The sequence below is a fragment of the Hakea prostrata genome, chromosome 6 (assembly GCF_041222555.1).
Source record: "Hakea prostrata isolate BN-2017 chromosome 6, UWA_Hpros_2, whole genome shotgun sequence".
Taxonomy (NCBI): domain Eukaryota; kingdom Viridiplantae; phylum Streptophyta; class Magnoliopsida; order Proteales; family Proteaceae; genus Hakea; species Hakea prostrata.
This window is the reverse complement of record NC_142605.1, coordinates 24966930-24985653: the sequence shown is the minus strand read 5'-3', so window position 1 is coordinate 24985653 and position 18724 is coordinate 24966930. Positions and strand designations below refer to the sequence as shown.

The following is an 18724-nucleotide window of genomic DNA, read 5'->3' as shown; positions in this document are numbered from 1 at the left end:
AACCAAGCACAATAAAGCAACATTTCATTGAATGAAGTATGGTGCAATGAGAAGGATGTGCTAGATCTACTTTCACCACGGAATCACAACAAATGGCCAATAGCTTATGTCCCGATTTTGGTGAATATAATATGTAATATTAAAGACGTTAACCTCAAGGGCTTTAGTCAACCAACACTCCAACAATGGTTTAATTATATAGCATCCGTATCTTCCGTAGAATATCAGAACACATTAGCTGTAATAGACACTACCAAACTATGTAATTGCTGCCTTAAGTAATAGAAATTTTATTCAACATATAAAAAATTAAAAAAATATATTCAACTTTTCAACTCTTAGTGAGTTAAATATAATGTACAGAATAGGCCATTATCTAATTAAATGAGCTTTTACCTGCTATAATATTTCCTTAAATTTATTTCTTCTAATTTCTTTGAAAGTTGTCTCATTTTGAAAATAATGATGACCATTTTTCCAGTGAATGAAATCTGATCCATAAATAAAATATGACTCCAAAACCCATTGGTTTGACAAAGATATTAATTAGTTCAATTAGTTGGGAAGTAGAAAGGTGCAAGCCACCTAATTTGTCATTTTTAAATAGGCCTTTCATTATTTGCCATTTAATTTATTTAAATTAGTTCATGTTTCGAAAGAAAAAAATCATCAAAATTATTAGGTTTAAACATAATCGTAAATGCGTCAGAGAGGCATAATATGCTTTAAAGGGTAGGCGTTGACGCAATGGTTTGTTAACCATAGTTGTAGCTTGAGGATGAGGTCAAGGTATTTAAACAATCTTTAATGGCTCTAGGAAAATTGTCCCCTCGAATTTTGCTTGTGCAAAAATCCTTTGCCATTAGGTTTACCTTTGTCTAACTTAAAGGTGAAAAAGCAAAATAAAATCAAAACAAATATATATTAAAAGCCCTAATTAATAATATTAACAAGTTACTCTTATGGTGAAACAAATACAAAACAATGCACACATGAGATATAACCTATAAAATTGAAGAAATTTTTTGAAAAGAAATCCTAGAAATCATTCCAATTATGATAGGTGAAAGAGGCAAAACAAAAGCTAAATACGTACATAGAGGAAGATAACCTAGTAGATATATAGGCTACATGCATGGAAAATCAGGAATAAAACCATAGAGATGTTAAAGAAGCATGCTTTACCATAATCGAATTAAATTAAAAAAAGAAGAGTAAATAATTATTAAGATTATATATATGGAGTTTGCTTAAATGCTTGGAAACCCTTAATTTGGATAGAACACAACCCTAGTTAATGCATGGAGCCAACAACGACGTGAGAGATGGTGAGAAAAGGCTAGATTACATTAAGTTGCATCTCAGAGTTACCAAACCCTATAACAGGCATTGTATGGATTCAACGATCTTAAACAAAAGCTTCTCATATGTTTGTCTTAAACACTTATGGAGTGTCTTTTAAGCGGAAAACGCAGCAGCATATCTGCTACTCATCAAGCATGAACTTCATTCCCAGGTCAATGAAATATGCTAGTTCCCATGGTGACATGACTTCAAGAGCTGATGATCTCCTGTCATAACAATGAAGTTCCTTAATGCTACTGTTATCACCAAAGTCTACGATCTTAATTACTCTTTAGGAGACAACTGAAGCTAGCAACATTGCAACCGTGTCCATAGTTTTAGCTGCTGCTGCTGTAACAGTCCTGATAAGGTTTTTTTTTTTTTTTTTTTTTGATGAGAAAATAAGGAGCATTAGTTAGAAGATGCGCATATAGTTACAGTAGAAAGCAAAACTTTTTCCTATCAATAGTGTCTGAAGTACCATATGAGATGAGATCCAATAAGCATTGTTTGAGAAAGTGGGACTGAACACAGCTTGAGATTCCTAGTAACTCTAATAACTTTTGTCAAAAGAGGTATCAACTTCAGAGGCCATATGTAGTTATCATTTCCTTTAAGCATGTCAATTACTTGTCATGACACTAGCTCTGCTAGATTTGTACTCCTAATTCCTTTTCTTTGTCCATGCCTTGGATGATGCCAAACGCCATCGCCTCCTCCATTGTTCCGGAATCAACTTGTCCTGTGTTTACAATTCGGATGTTTTCATCCCAAAAAAGACCCACCACTCCAATCTATCATGTTCAGAATTTCACTAGATATCCCTACACACAATAAAGTGGGTAAGCATAAATAATTCATACAGTGACATATGCTGCATTGTGAACTTTATATATGATTGTCATCTGGATTTCTATAGGGTATAGTTTTAATTCAGTTATCCATTTGTTCACATTGTTCATCACTCTAATAGGGTGTTGTTCCTTATTGTTACATGCCTTAGAGTTTAGTTAAACCCATATAAAGTAACAGGTTATTATGAACACAGAGAAAAACCATTTCTTGGATTGTGTATCCAAGTTTGAGCTTAAAAGGAAAGAGTTACATAATTGAAGGAATGAGGTATTGGACATGAGCTTTGTCTGTACGTAGTCCTAAGGGTCTTGCTGCCCAAACTCTCTTTGTCCATTCACAGGAAAGGAAACTATGATTCATCAGAAGCACCACAAAAGTTGCATGTCGAGTTGATTGCCATCCATTGAAAGAGAACTGTGTTAAGAGGAAGTGCTACATTCACGAGATGCCAAAAAAAGGGTTTTAAACTTAGGATGAAGTGGTAATTTCCAGAAAAAAAATTCACCATCTTAAATAAGTACTTTGTGTGACATGATTCTTTAATTTCACCAAGGCATGTCTTGCTTTTTTAAGCAAGGAACTCACCATTTGTAGAGATTAAAGATTGCCACTCATCCTGAGCTTTGAATAAATGGATGGTAGCCATGAGAGGATTAAACATGGCATGCTAATAATCAGGATTAAAACCAGTTAGAAGTAAGAAGATACTCCATACTTTGTTGTCTTTCCGAAGTGATTAATTCCTCCATTGTTGCTTTACTATGCCAAATCTGAAAATTTGGATTACCCATAGTATGATCCTCTATTGTTTTTACCCACAGATCAAACTAGAAAGAAGTGGTTTTGCCATTTCCAACTTTTCGTAAAACCATAGTTTGGAGTGCTGGTAGGATACTACAAATACTATTCTAGATCCATGACCCTTTCTTTTTCTTTACTTTGGGATCATAGCATTAGGAAAGTATTTTGTTTTCAGTAATTGCACCCATACCGACTCCGGGCTGTTAATCATCCTCCATCCTTGCTTGAGCAACATAGCACAGTTTATATCTTCCATTCTTTTGAACCCTAACTGATGCAAACCTCGACAAAGTATACGAGACCTGACGATCAATAAAGGACCCTAAGACCATTCTTCAAACTATTTGGATGTTAGACCTTGACCAGTTGCTTATAATTAAGCAAGAACCCCAATATGTGGAGACGCCACAAGTCTTGATTGATAAGTTTTGATTTGAATGCCACGGAAATCCGACAAATTCAATAAGTTTGGTGAACAACGTACCAAAGAGAATATAAATTCTCAAATTTGTATTAAAATTGTTGTGTCATTTTGAGAATTCGAAGTACATTATATAGGCTGATAGCTAAGAAGAAATGAAAGAAAACATCCCAAGAAAAGAAAAAACATGATCTACAAGAGAAAGGAAAATAGAAATTACATAAAGGAAAATATTAAATAAAGGAAGAGACAAACAACAACTAATTGCCATATTTTGGGAAGTCAACCATAGCCAATATATCCTTCCATTATCTATGCTATCATTGACCAACAAGAAAAAGGTAAATTTCCCATCATGCTCTCCAATTTATGTTATTGCCTAAAAAAATATTGATATGAGTATATAAACAAGTTATTGCTCTCTCTCTGATGGAGGAAAGTGGTTGCTGCCTTTTCCATGCCAACTATTGCAACAATCAATTTTGGATATTTTTCCAAATTACTCCAAGATTTGAATTATAGAATTTCATCTTTGATAAACTTGGTCAACCCCTTCAATGAGCGTCCATGATTGGTTTGAGCCTAAGTAGCTTGAATCACTCCATTAAGTGTTTTTTTTTTTTAATTTCTTAACCTGACCTCTTGTAACTAGTCCAACTGGAACTTGAATTGGGTCCTTTAACACTGTGCCATGATTTTCATCACTAACCATCTATGTTCCTTTTGTTTGCAACATCTATCCCATGAGATGAGAGTTAACTGCTTTGAGTGTATGGCTTTTCCTTGCCAGAATCTTTGGCATTGGGAGTCCAGTTTTTTACAAAAGGTTTTTGGGAATAAGAAGCATTCCATATGGTAAAGGGATTGTGGTTGGAATACGTATAGATTTTATCAACATTGTCCTCCCTACACAAGATAAAGTTGCAGCTTTCTATGTAGACAATTTGTTGTTCATCTTGGTGAGAAGGAACTGTAAATTGTTGGATTTGTTCCCCCGTGAAATAGGCCTCTACCTAAGTAGACTATTCATCTTTCTTCTTTCGTCATCCTGATAAGGTTCTTAATGAATAACTACTCCCCTTTTGTATAGGCTATAGTCTTTTTTTTTTTTTTTTTTTAAAATGTACAAGCTATACCCTAAACCAAACAATTTTTTTGGTTTTTCAAGTGGTATGGGATATAAATAACTCTTATTTTGACTTACAAAATTTTGATACTTCATATTTATGACATACATTTAAGTTAGATTATATAATGTTCTTATCATATAAGACTAAATTAACAAATGTATGTTTAAAGAGAAGTCACTTAAAAAAAGACAGCAAAAATAAATGTTTCAATTGAAAATCTCAATATATAGAGAGGCTTGGGTCTATTTTTTGAATTGTTCTATTCTATGTTTAGAATTCACCATACCAAGAGGAAATTAAGAACATAATAACTATTCAATTAGGCATTATAAAAAATTTAGGTCTAGAGCTAGAAATTCATGATTGCTAGCTTCTATTCTTTTGTCTTTTAACGATGAACTATTTTTTCAACCAGTTCATTTTATTGACTTTATAAAGTCAAATCTTAACCTATAAACAAATTATTATTACTTTCCACCAAATTTATAATTAGGTTGATACCTTACCTAAAAGTACAATTGAATTATTTAATTAAAAAAGTCAATGAGTTTTATTGGTGCAATCTTGAATTCCTATTAAAAAAAATAACATAATCTAAACTATATTAAAAGTCAACCCTCAATTTAATGTTATTTATAATGTTTCATCATTTTCATTAAAATCACTTTCCTAAATTATAATTTAACTAACTAAATAAATAAATATTCTTGAGTGTCTCAGTTTGTATGACATCTTCATCCCATCAAACTAAATTAAATCTCTCATAATATGTGCTTTCTTACATATGTTAGATACATACATTTTACAATAATATTAACACATCTTTTTCTACATTCCAACAACTATTTTTGTTGATAATAACAAGATTGAATATTTATAATAATAAAAAAAATTTATCAAATTTTAGTTGATTTTCTACTAATTAGATAAATTTTTACAGTTCTTATAAGATTTAGAAAATGGAGATGAGAGCCCCTTTAAATGGTTTAAATATGTTTCTAGTGTTTAGAATATATTATAAGCTTTTACCAAAAAAAAAAAGAATATATTATAAGCTAAGGTAAGACTGGTAATATTTTTATATAATTTTTTTCTATGGTAGGGACTACCCGGGAAAGAGATAATTTCCTGTTCAAGATTAAAATAAAATATACAGAAACAAGATATAAGAAAATTAAACTAGCTTAGATTATGTATCTGTTTATGATCTTGTTTGGCTTTGCAAATAGAATGAAAGTACGTAATTATTACAGGCTTAATCCAACTCAAACACACTATATCTAAAGCACCAAACCCTTTATTGGGTTGTGCTTTGAATCATTAACATTTTGTATGCATTCAACTTCCTGCTATCGGTGATTAATTTAATGTTAACATGATCATCATTTATCCAAATTAATACTTTTTTCAAATCGGATGGTGTTCAATGTGACACGTCTAACTTCTGTCATTATAGCATATAACAAACCGTAGCTAAAGGAGAAACCTAGAAAGACCCACCTTATGACCAGTTCTCTTCACATCTTCTTGAACTTGTTTTCTGTAATCTCCAAATGTAAACTTTCTGTACTTAGAAGGTTCTCTGCAACTCCCTACTAGATAATTATAAGATGGGCATAGAAAGTAAGCTATTGAGTATCTTTCTGCTTTCCCATTAGTCATCACCTTGTGCTCCACACTCTTGTATTCATTGTTGCTCCAAGCCTGCTACCAGGAAATACCCATCAAACCTAGTGATCAGATGTATGAATGGTTCCCAAGTCCCAATTCACAGTGCAAATTATATTAACATATGAATTATCAAACTGTACCTGAAAGAGATCTCCAATATTGACTATAAGAGCATCTTGATTGGGTTTCACAGCAACCCATTTGGAATCCTTTAAAAGTTGCAAACCACCCACTTGATCTTGATGAAGTATAGTGAGGAAATCACTGTCTGTATGAGGCACTAAACCAAAGATTTCTGGTGAGATTGGACACTTAGGGTAGTGATTCATGCGAAGAAAGCAGGTAGTTTCATTGCAAATGTTTTCTAGAAACTCCTTTGATTGACCCAAATTCTCAGCTAGTACTCCTGCTAGCAACTGAGCAAGTTTTGACATAGCAGTTGAGAACTTCTGCAGCACTTCCCTGAAGAAGTCAGATTTGAAATTAGTGAGAATTGAAGGTGTAGAACATGATAGAAGAATCTTAGATCTTTGAACTGACCTGAGTGTTACCCTTGGATTGTTATGATTAGAAAACTTGGATATAGATGGAAATTAATGACATTCTCGCCGATATAGGATGAACCAGAGTTACCTTAGAGTGGTGAATTCTCCATAACAAGCCTCATCAGAAATCTTATTGAGAGGGATATGCAAGGCTTCGGACCAAGAGAACTGCTTTGGAGAAGTTGCAGTAGGATTACCCCATCGATATGAATCATTAAGAAGGTGACAACTAGCTTTCTTCTCAAAGTGAGTTTGAAACACCTTCTCCTGCTCTATTCTCATCTCCCTAAGAAGCGCAGGACTGATACCATGGTTTACAACCTGGAAGAATCCCCATTCTGAAGATGCCCTACCAATTGCTGTCACACAAGCCTTTCTCTCATCGTTATTGTGACTCCTTAGACTACTTAGATCGATCAAGGGAAGTTCACATTCCCCTATCATTTCACAATAACGATCATTGCACCCATTCACCATGGTTTCTCTGGTTCTACATAGTAATGTTTCATACTGATCTAGGAGAGGTGGATCAGATGAAGTTTTCATAGCCATAGAAGATCTCAAATCTGATGTTTGACACCTTTGATGAAGTTCAATCATGGAGATGGACCTTATGTCATCTGGGTTCCTCAGAGAATTGCCTTCTTGGGTCCTGGCTAGAGGAGAATATGCAAACCATGTGAAAACAAGATCATACAAGGAAAGACAAGGCACGAAAATCGTAATATATAGAAAAGGAAGGAATTTTCATGCAACAAATCCCCTTAAGGCCATTGGTCTTACTTCTTAGATTGCTGATTTCTCAACTGGGTTCTAATTCTTTCACATCTTTCCCCTTTGGTCTTGATAAGTTCTAAATTTTTACAAAGTTATGAATTATTTCCAAACATAATTAGGTAAAGGTTAATATATTTAATTCTTTTAATGGGCTAAATGACTTTACAAGTTCAAAAGCTTTACTGAAGGATTGTGCTTTATAAGATAATAGCAAATATATAGATGTTGCAACCATGTCTAAGAGATTCGTTGTTACCCACTAAAGAAAATTTATTTCATTCATATATCATCATTGAAATGATGACAAATTTTAAACAAAATACACAAAAGAGGTTCTATCTGTACCAGGTTCAATAGGAAATTAAATAACTTTCCCAAAAGTAGGGAGAAGTCTTCCCTAACTGTAATTTGTTATCCTATAATTACATGTTTTAAAGACCCTCAACTCTTTTGCTTAATAATCTTCCTTCATGAAATAGAAACTTATGCCTTGCATTTTCTTTCAGATGTACTTAATTCATCGCTATATGTGTAGTACATGATTTTCTCTTGTCCAAAATATATAACCTGTAAGTTAGGACGAGTCATTGATTTTAATTTTAGGAATGGATCGAAACTATGATTAATTTTTAGCTAAAAAGAAATAAGAAAAAAAAACTAATATTGAAGACAACAAACAAAAGTTAGTGTACACCAATAAGGATATGATTTACAAAAAATTTACGGTTCAATTCGAAAAGAAAAAAAAATTTACCCAAGAATTTCAGTATACATTTGATTAGTCACAACTTTCAGTTGATTTTTATAGACCTTGGGGATCTTTTCTTCTTTCATCACCTCATCTTCTATTTGGAAGAACCATTGGACTTGACATCTGAGTTCAAAGCATAAAGATCAAAGGGTCTACTGATATTTGAACGCCCAAAAAAAGGTAATGGACCACACTTTCATCTTTCAACATTTTCAAAAGAGAGTTGCAAATAAAATTACATAAGTTCCCTTGAGTATTGCTTAAAACGAGGTTCAGAGTTGGCTAAAACATAGTTCAATAATATTTCTTTTTTCAAGCTTCACTCGATGTTGATGTGTAGGAAAATTATGTTAATTTGTATCTTTAAAAATAAATTTTTTTTTACTGTTATACAACATGTATAGTTCTATAAAATACTAAGGCTCTTTGTGGTATCAATTATTATTCTCAATTATGAGAATTTATTATTATTTTAAATTATTTAGCATCTATTATCAGTTTTTTTTTATTTAAAATAATAGAAAAGTCTCCAAAATTCATAATAGACTTTTTATCTATTATGGATTATGGTGAGGATTTCATTCTCTTCATTTATGCAAATGTTTGCTTATGAGGGTAAAATAGTCAATACACATTCTTTTATAAAATACCATATATTTTTTTTTCTCTTTTCTCTTTACTCACTTGCTCACTATCATTTTCTAACAATTTTTTATTTTGACATACTAAACTTATTTTTCATTCCATAATTTATTTTTGATAAAATTCACCTAACTATTTTTCATTCTTGATCAGTAATGAATTCTTATACTTATATATTTTATATAAGTATAATAGAGAATGAGAATTGATACAAAAAAGAGCCTAAAAAAAAATATTAGCGAAAAAATTGCAATATGTTGATGAACAATAGACTTAAACTATCGATATCGCATCAACTAATATGGTGTACACTAGACTAATACAATTACATTGGTATTGTTCTAATTTACTTCAGCTTATTAAGACCTCTTTGTTGAGGTTTGACAACTGTGTTGTCTTGCATATTTTTAGAATAGAAACTACTGAGGCTGATTTCTTGGCTAGGGGGGGCCACTGTTTAGGCATTTCTAAAGTTTGGTGGATGCAACCACCTAGAGGTCTTGATCCTTTGTACTATGTCCATGCACGGAGGATTTCCCACACTTGTCTCTTTGAATGCATTTCTTTTTTTGTATTTGGCCAAAAAAATAAATAAATTACATTTTCACTGATATCACCAACGTTCATATGACCTCAGAAATTGATAATATAATTAGTATTTTTTTTTTTATTAAATCTATAATTAGTCTTGTGATGAACTTTTCTTTTGGGAATATTTTTTTTTTGACCTTTGAATTCAAACATATGATTGCTTTTTCTTAATCGTTTACAATCATGTAAACGATAGTTTAGCTAAAAAAAATGATACATGATAGAAAGTGAACTTCCTTAAACCCACTTAGTGTCTCAATCGAGATATACTTGGGTGTTGAGCATGCATCGTGCTGTGTATAGTGGAGATCAAAACGAGAGTCGAGATTGCGATCTCGATGTTCATTTTGCATACATGTTCAAAGCAACTTTTATGAAAAGAGCGGTCAAGATCAAAATTTAGACCCTAGTTTCGATCTCCACCATACGCAATATGTACTGCACATTTAATGTGCAGCCCGAAACAATTTCAGTATCAATCAGAATAACTATGTATGACATAAAACCTGAGGTCTCTATCTTGCAATTTTGGCATTTTGCTTCGGTCCTGTGCATTAAATATGCAGGATTTTCCAGCCAGAAGATCGTGGTTGTCGGATCGAGATCTCAATCTCAACGCTTGTTTTTCAACGATCGAGATTGAAAATTCCTACCGAAATCTCGGCTGAACATATGCACAAATGTGCAGGAATGAAGCTCGATTGGCGATTTAGACTATCCTTTTTTGTGTTTGTGTGGTCTCTACGTAAATCATCACGAAATTGCTATCAACTCATTGTTCTTAAACCACACAGTGACAATGGTCTCAGCCCCTTCATCAGGCGTGGCCCTGTCAAATCTATCACCATTGTTGTAAGGGCAGCGGTGAGAAAAGGTTTTCAGTTTTCCTTCCTAAGGGGAGTTGTGCGTGCAGGCCTGCTGAGTCGTGTGTAAGCGGCTGGCCCCTCTGGGTTAGGTGAGCGCCAGATTAACTGAATTAAATCATGAAACACAATGATTCTCCTTGACTCTAAATGATACCTTGGGGGACTCTGTTACTGATATTCAAATACGATCACAGAAAATAAAGATCAAAATGGGAGTAAGCGGCAGATTGGCGGCAGACTGGATAGGAGCTGCTTTAGTTGTTTGGGTTTGAATGGGTTTTGTCATTAGTCACAGAGATGTGGATTGGTGTTGGTTCAATCCATTGAAAGCTACTGCACTGTCCCATCTCTCCACCATCATATCATCAAGTGGCCTGTCTGTTTTCAACCTGGGAGAGACCCTCTTCAGGCATATGTGGTTAGCTTTGCATCAAGTTAATTTCACAATTGGTTGGTTGATAAAGAGTGCTCAATGATGATTCGTATGAAATGTCCTCTTCACTTGCAAAGGTTGTCTCTGTAACATCTTCACCACTTTGGTCTTTTCTATTTCTTCACTTTGTTCTATGACACAGACATTCTTTAGTGATTTATTCTATTTCTGGAATTTATACGGTCCCCTACACCTCAGGGCTGTGGACATTTCAGGTGCGTAGATGAAAATTGGTGTTTTCTGGGGTCGAAGAGGGAGGGGGAAGTGAGTTGGTACTCTGGAGTTTAGGGGTTGTGCTTCAGTGTTGCGCATTTAATGCGCAGCACGGTGAAGCGCACGGTCGAGATCTCGATCTCGACCGTCTGACCGTCCGTCTCGGTCTTGAGACAGACGGTCAAGATCAAAATCACGGTCGAGATTTCGATCTCGACCGTGCGCTGCACATGCTGCGCATTTAATGCGCAACATGCAAGTCACACACGGAGTTTAGTTCAAGGACTTGGGGATTGGATCTATGTTGGCCAATCCACACTTGACTCTGCCAATATAACCTACGTTTGCCGATTTCACAGAGGGAAAGGCGAGTCCAGTCCTTGTCAATCCCAATTAGTTTGCCGAGATGATCCTGATCACTGCTAAATTCATGGTATAAGAAGGGATTTAGAACTTGATATTTCACACCATTAATCCTAATCCAATCCTAACCTGATCAGGCCAATTCCAGTTGGTAATGCTATTAATTGTGAAATTCAAGTCCAACCAGAATCATGTTACCTACCAAAAAATAAGAAATCTTTTTTTTTTTTTTGACCAAACACAGACAAAGAAATTCATTCAGAAAAACAAGTGTCGGAGAAATCCACCCAGCAGGAATAGAGTACAAAGATCAAGACCTCGTGGTGGCTGCATCCACTAAACTTTAGAAATACCCAAATAACGAGCACCTCTAACTAACATATTGGCGGAAACATTGTCTGCTCTTGAAATATGAACTCCTACACAAGTGTCAAACCCCAACAAAAATAAGAAATCAAAGACATGACCTTTTAAGAGGGTGTATGTTCCATGAGAAGCCCAATAAGAAAAGACTGATATACACCATGAATTGAATGAGACACCAATCTTGTAGTAGGATCCAAAGGTCCTCTGCCCACATGCTTTGCCTCAAATGTTGGTGGTAGTCCAAAACAATGCTTAAAATTTTGGTTTTAATAACGCTTGATTCAGATCAAGTATCCTATTAACCCTAAATATCTGAAATCAGTCACTTACGTCTTCACCCCTAATTGCCACCCGACATCAAGCTTCTGTTATCTAATGTGACCACAGGTTCAAGATCTATACATAATGCAATATGCTCTCCAACTATGCCATCAGTCTTCTCATGAAGTAAAACCCAGCAGTTCCCCAGATATATTTATACAAAAGGATGTAATGCAGCTGTGGCCTCAGGTTTCCCCCAGCTCTTAAGGTCTGTCCATCTCTCATTCAGTCCTCAATGGATCATCTGCTAGTTTTGATACACTGTCAACTGCTGGGAGATTTTTGGTTGCGTGAGTTTTCCTTACATCCAAGGCAATGGGTTTGTCTTAACAAGTGTATAAGTGTTGGGTAAATCAGGATATCCCCATTTCATCAATGCACAATAATTGTCTATAAATAAGCCAAATCTGCGAAAACATCTTGAAGCAGATTTCAAGGTGTCCATCCCTAAGATCATATTTTTAATTCAGAACCCAATTTCAGGGATGATATACAGTTCACGATAAACTTTATAAGGAATCAAAACATGACCTTGGCCTTCTAGAAGTTACCAGAATCAGTTCCATCCGCTCGATTGCCAATCACAACCAACATAGGACCGCCTTCTGCCGCGGGCTTCAAGAAATTGAATATTCTGTGGAGTAAAAACCAACAAAACATTATAAGCAAGTGAAGAGTAATAAGATAGGCTATTACAAAACTAGAGACTAAAACATGTTAGGATGCACAGCAAAAATGATCAGAATTGCATTTGCAGGTACGGTCAGAGAAATTTAAGGAATTTGGCAACAGAAATGATAGTAGGTAATGACAAAGGGGGTTCGAAATGTATCGCTGTAAATGAATAGGATAGGATTGGGTGATAACCATACCCTAGGCAGAAAAAAAAACCTTAAGCTTTTCACTCAAAAAAAGAAAACCTAAACCTAACCAGAAGGTCAGGTAAGCGCTTTACCTCAATCTGGAGTGTATGAATACTGAAATCCCACAATTGGAAGTTAAAGTAAGGCGAGCCGGTAAACATACTTTCAAACTATTTATATGTATTAAATACTCCATTACTCATAACCTAATAACCGAAATATAGTTGACATGTGAAGAATGGATTCTATTTAACTCATAATGAATCAAAAAAGTATAACACCCTATGTAAAAGACTGCAGCACTCAAACAACCCCCCCATCCCCCCAAAAAAAAATCACAAAGAAAGGGGGGAAAAAAATAAAACTCTCACCCTATTACCAAAAAAAATCTGGTTATATAATGGGAATAGATGTGTCAAATAGCAATAGAATACTTACTCTAGACCATGCAAACTTGAAAGCACTTCTTGATCCATTTTATCTTTAATCTCCCTAGACAAGCCATAATCAGATTGATCACCAACAAAAGTTGGAATAAGCACTCGTGCAAGTAGAGTCAAGTCCATAGTTCAAAAGGTTAGCTTTTGTATTGCACATCCAAGGTCATTGCACAGTGCACACCTCAATGACAATCTCTGCATAAGTTGCTTAAGACCAATATAAGAGAGAATTCTACTTGACCAAACCCAACATATGCATGTCACTGAGTAGTTGAAAAGCTTCCTCTTCAAACCCTTTCTTCTTCAATCCATTTAACAAGCGATAGTATGATGAACGACGGCTTACAAGCCCCTCTTCAATCATTTTCTGGTAGAGATTAAATGCCTTTTTTGGTTCTCGAATCTTACAGTACTTCTTAATGAGTATTTGATAGGGCACATGGTCAATTGTTATACCAGAACTTCGAACCCAGTTGAAAAGAAATTCTGCATCAGTCATTTTATCCTCACAACACAGGCCACGTATCATCTCTGTGTAGGTAATGACATCCGGCATGCATCCTCTCCTCAGCATTTCATTGTGCAATTTGGATGCAAGTCGAACATCACCAAAATTACAAGCAGCACCAATTAACAAGTTGTAGGTGACTACATCAGGCAAAAGCCCTTTTGAAAGCATCTCGTCCTTCAGTGATTGTGCAGTAACAATGTTTCCACCTTTTTCTTGCGCATGAATCATTGCATTATAAGTGAAGGTATTTGGCACAACACCTGAGGCAACCATCTGATCTTTAATCATGAAGACATTTATAAGATCTCCAACTCTTGCAAACCCATTAAGCACCACATTCCAGATAACAGAGTCCGGTATCAGTGAGTCCTTTAGCATACCAAGAAGAAACTCATAAGCTTTAATAACATCTCCATGAAAACAATGGCCCTGAACAATCATTTTGCAAGAGAGTTGATCTGGTGCAACACCCACTCTTGACATTGCTCTGTAAATATCACAAGCCTCATCAATTTTCCCTTGTTTACACAGTCCACTTATAAGAGTATTGTAGGTGAATACATCGGGAAGAAAACCCCTTTTTTGCATTTCACAAAAGTACTTCTTCGCAAGCTTAATATCCTGACTCAAACAAAAACCATGGATTATGACATTATAAACTACAACATCCATTCTAGTACCCTTCCGGGATAACCTATCCCAGAGTTGAAGAGCCTGAACCATATCACCCTGCCTACAATAATCATCAATAAAGATGGTGAAGGTGATTAAATCTGAGCATCTATCATCATCAGGCAATAAGTCTTCAAGAAGTGTTTTAGCTTTGTCTAAAAGACCCTTTTTGCACAAAGCATTTACAAGAATGTTGCAGGTAACCCTGTTGGGCTTAATGCCATTGTTACCCACTGAAGATAGCAGACGAAGTGCATTGTCTATCTTACCAACCTGACAGTATCCATGAATCAAAGTATTGTAGGTGATGCAATTGGGAGAAGGGCCAAATTTAACCATTTCTTTAGTAAGGCAATTTGCCATCTCCAAGTGACCCATTCTACAAAGTCCATTTACAAGGTAATTGTGTGTACATACATCAGGTAGTGCATATTTCTGAATCAGTTTATTTCGAAGGTAGACAGCAGCTCCCACCTTGCTCTCTAGGCATAAATCCCTAACTATAGCATCATATATGCTGAAATCTGCTTCTATATGATACTCTTCCAGGTGAGTCTCTTCCTTTGAAATGCTTTCCCTGCAAAATTTTTCAACATACATATCAGAAACAAATAATAAATTAAAGCCTCACTTATGCCATGACTGTCACGGTGTTTGGGCGAGCAAGGTTATGAGGGGGTAGAATATCAAAACGACACCAAATAAGGCACTTAGGCATCATCTTGTGAAAGACATGAGCCTTCAAAATTCAAAATCCATGGTAACATTTAAATATGACGAATGGATTCATGCATGGCAATAGAAGTTCCATTGCTGATTTGTAAAATAGGGGGATAACCTGGGTATATCCCCATTGGCATTGTGAGTAACTTTTTGCTTTGGAATAACAAACAACTGCAGGGAAGTAGTAGAGAAGCAACGGGAATCTTAGAGATTTACAAGGTTTCAAGAAGAGCATCCACTCCAACTTAAATTCAAATTCAACTCTACATTAACAAGGTGAAGACAGCTGCAACTGCAAGGTACTTATTAACCGAACCAAGCTTTTAAAACTTAAAACTGCTAAAAATGAATAACCCAATTGCTTTTTTTAAAATAAAAGATCAGAGAAAAACACAACAAGCACAAGAACTTTGGACCACAAACTATAGATTGAATACACATCAGCTAGATTCAAGGCCTTTATAAGGCTCAAAGATTGAGGGCCATTAGTTGGGCCTTATCTTTTTAGTAATAGTATCTTTCTTGTGAAAAATCAGACAAAAAGAATTTAATTGATGAAGCCAAAATTAAAAATCAATACGTAAGTACTGACTCAGGTTAAGGTTTACTAAATCCCAACCTAATCATTTTCAGACGATCTAACATGTCCTTCAGCATTGAATCCAACACATTGAAGACAGCTTGGGTGCCTCTTCCATTGCCATGATCATTCTCATGTGAAACCCAGTATTGACTTTGAATTTGGTGTGGATTGTCAACAGTTGCCATCAGATCTTCAAATGTGGCCGGTGCTAGCTCATCATGCCTAGAAGACCAAATACAATATTCAGAAAAAAGACAGAAACTAAATCAGATAGAAGCACAAAGAAAAATATATGAAAGCATTCATCTCTCTCTCCCTCTCATTCATCAACCACCATTAGTAGGCAATAATTCATAATATTAGCAAGATTTTGATAATATACAAGACCATCATGGATTAGGAACTTATCAAATTTAAACAATATATTAAAAGAGAAATTAAAAGAATTATGAAATTACATTGTCTTCGTCGTTCGTTGCTTCATCTTCTTCGTTTGTTGCTTCTTAACAATAAGATGAACCCATGCTTGAACTCCAACAGTGGGGGCCATGTCTTCTCCTTTATCCCAGTTCAAGTATGCTAACAGGTTATTTAAGAAACTTTTCAACACTGTATCTCCAACATCTCTGTCAGTAACCTGACCTTCTTTAAAGTTCTACAACATAGTGAAGATTCAGTGAGGACTCTCTCCATAACATTTCATATTTCTCTTAAGCCATACACAGACAGGATGCAGAACATCAAACAATTTAAAACAGCATCCTAAGGAACTTCAGCTAAAAATTGTAGATTGCATGAAAAGGATTGAAAAACAAATTTTTTTCCCTTAGGTTTTATTTTATTTTTGGGGGGGGGTGTTCAGGGAAAAAGGGAATCAACACTGCAATCCATATTTGAATTAAATACGATTCTCTGAAGAATGATGCTTAATTAATCAAAAACCCCTCAAAATCACTTTAGAAAAGGGATACCAATTGTATTCAGTTTCTCTACAGAACTACACAAAATGATAGAACACACATGCTTGAAGAGTTCCGCATAAATCTATTTTACCTTTCCCTGCTGCCCTATTTCACTAGCCAGTCTGGTATAGAACAATAGAACAACCCCAATTCTTATATAGCCCGAATTAGCATAATTTTAGAATCACTACATGTCACGGCATTCCCAGGTGCTTTACCAGGATGACCAGGAAAGGCAAATCCTCAGAACCATGGTCCTAAAAGCTTATTGTTCATCAAGACAACTTAGATAACAATTTACCAAACCATAGACAAGATTTATATGAGTCTAAAAATTATACAAGCACTCCATTCGTAAGTGTAAAAACACTATAGTATTCTTTGACAAAAATAACCCCAATGAGAAACAAATCTTGTTCATTATAAAGTACAGTAAATTTTCTAGGACAAATGTGGGGAAATTTTTAGCAAATTGTAAGTAGTTGGACTCCTAAGACCAAAGTATAATAAAAAAAATTTTAATATCTGAACCTGAAGACATGTTTTAAGTTTAGGTACTAAAATCCAATTAAGAAAAAAGATTACAGATGGCATATCCCAACGGTGGAATGTTGAACTAGATAGCCTTCAGACACATATTAAGAAAAAAAAAATCCAAAACCTATTAACTAATAAATAGTAAACAACACAAAATTAGTTTAAGTCAAGTAGAAAGAACAATTTGTCTCAAGATGCAAATAAAATAGAAAGAACAATTTAAATCAAGTAGATGAGGAGAATGTCAGGAAATTATCCACCCAAAACAGAAAAGGCTAAATGAGGTGATAAAGATTTGCTAGAATGGATTTCTTTCCATGCTGACTCAGAAATATGAAAAGATTCAACAATGAATCTTAGCCTGGAAACAAGTAAACATCTCCGTTCTCTTGGGTCGCCAAAGATTCAGACAACCAAAACAAATTTAGAGAAGGATGTACAAGAATGCAAAAGTAAAGTTAAAACCCCCCCCATAGTTATCTACTTGTAAATGTAGAGAAACCCATGAAATGAAAACAGACTATAATCACATCCAACCCCCATTAAGAATGCCAAAATTCAATTTTCAATCCAAACTCAACATTAACAAACAAAGGAAAATCGCAATAATAGAAGACGAAAAAATAAGATGCAACATCCAACAACAATCCATCATTTGAAATCAGATATTAATACACTCATCGACAGATCCAATGTTCCACGAAATGGACAGAAGGAGAAAAGTGTATGGTTCATGGCTTTTATCACCATTTAAAAGAATACCCAGAACAAATCTAAACTACCCGAAATTAGTCAGAAAAATTAATCAATCAAATAACCCCGCAATTACAAGAGATTTGAAATGTAAAAATAAAGAAAAATAGTTTGGTACAATATTCGAACAAAATCAATTAAGAGAGACAAAGAGACCTGACCTCCCATTTGAGAGACAAAGAATAATCAAACTTGCGTAGAGTGTGACGAAACCACATCGGAAGAGAAAACAGTGCAATCTCAGCTACACCCATTGTTGCAAGGTTCATTCTTTCAGTTTGTTGTCTCGTCGGTTTGATTTTTCTTTTCCCGGTTTAAGTCTCGTGAGTTCGATCAAAGCTTGTGATCATGGGTTTTTCCCAAGAGAAGAGACGATTAAGGCTCAGATAAGATAGCACAGCATCAGCAAGATAAAAAAATTAACAAACTGCCGTGGCCGGGGATCGAACACTAATCTCCGGCGTGACTCAAGTCACTCACCACTCACTGAATTAGAATATTAGCTAGAAAGACATATACAGAGATTTGCCTTAAAAATGGGGATGGAAATAAGGAATTGAACTGAGGGTATTTTCGGAAATGTACAACCT

The 18724-nt window shown here is 34.9% G+C and overlaps 2 protein-coding genes across 3 annotated transcripts; both read right to left on the bottom strand.

The window, feature by feature from the left end:
- Positions 1 to 5895: 5895 nt before the first annotated feature.
- LOC149012839 (gibberellin 2-beta-dioxygenase 6-like) lies at positions 5896 to 7558 on the bottom strand. Its single transcript, XM_089159879.1, has 3 exons — positions 6856 to 7558; positions 6363 to 6684; positions 5896 to 6255 (listed from the first exon to the last, which is right to left on the bottom strand). The coding sequence occupies exons 1-3, from the start codon at positions 7365 to 7367 to the stop codon at positions 6025 to 6027; spliced, it is 1065 nt and encodes a 354-aa protein (XP_089016005.1). The 5' UTR covers positions 7368 to 7558; the 3' UTR covers positions 5896 to 6024.
- A 5113-nt stretch (positions 7559 to 12671) lies between these two features.
- LOC149012838 (uncharacterized) lies at positions 12672 to 18721 on the bottom strand. 2 transcript variants are annotated; one of them, XR_016173903.1, is made up of 5 exons: positions 18296 to 18721; positions 16341 to 16537; positions 15919 to 16104; positions 13392 to 15153; positions 12672 to 12724 (listed from the first exon to the last, which is right to left on the bottom strand). XR_016173903.1 is itself a non-coding variant. In XM_089158033.1 (4 exons), the coding sequence occupies exons 1-4, from the start codon at positions 18401 to 18403 to the stop codon at positions 13626 to 13628; spliced, it is 2019 nt and encodes a 672-aa protein (XP_089014159.1). In that variant the 5' UTR covers positions 18404 to 18721; the 3' UTR covers positions 13088 to 13625. The 2 variants fall into 2 exon arrangements, 1 of the variants encoding a protein (XP_089014159.1); XM_089158033.1 differs by lacking the exon at positions 12672 to 12724 and having other exon boundaries at positions 13088 to 15153.
- Between the last annotated feature and the right edge of the window lie 3 nt (positions 18722 to 18724).

What these genes read in the sequence shown, in the direction of transcription:
- LOC149012839 (XM_089159879.1), bottom strand. Translation starts at nt 7,367, where the DNA reads ATGATTGAACTTCATCAAAGGTGTCAAACATCAGATTTGAGATCTTCT. An exon ending in GGAGAATTCACCACTCTAAG is followed by an intron (nt 6,685 to 6,855) that starts GTAACTCTGGTT and finishes TGACTTCTTCAG; the next exon opens with GGAAGTGCTGCAGAAGTTCT. An exon ending in ATATTGGAGATCTCTTTCAG is followed by an intron (nt 6,256 to 6,362) that starts GTACAGTTTGAT and finishes TCCTGGTAGCAG; the next exon opens with GCTTGGAGCAACAATGAATA.
- LOC149012838 (XM_089158033.1), bottom strand. Translation starts at nt 18,403, where the DNA reads ATGAACCTTGCAACAATGGGTGTAGCTGAGATTGCACTGTTTTCTCTT. An exon ending in CTTTGTCTCTCAAATGGGAG is followed by an intron (nt 16,538 to 18,295) that starts GTCAGGTCTCTT and finishes ACTATGTTGTAG; the next exon opens with AACTTTAAAGAAGGTCAGGT. An exon ending in CAACGAACGACGAAGACAAT is followed by an intron (nt 16,105 to 16,340) that starts GTAATTTCATAA and finishes TTGGTCTTCTAG; the next exon opens with GCATGATGAGCTAGCACCGG.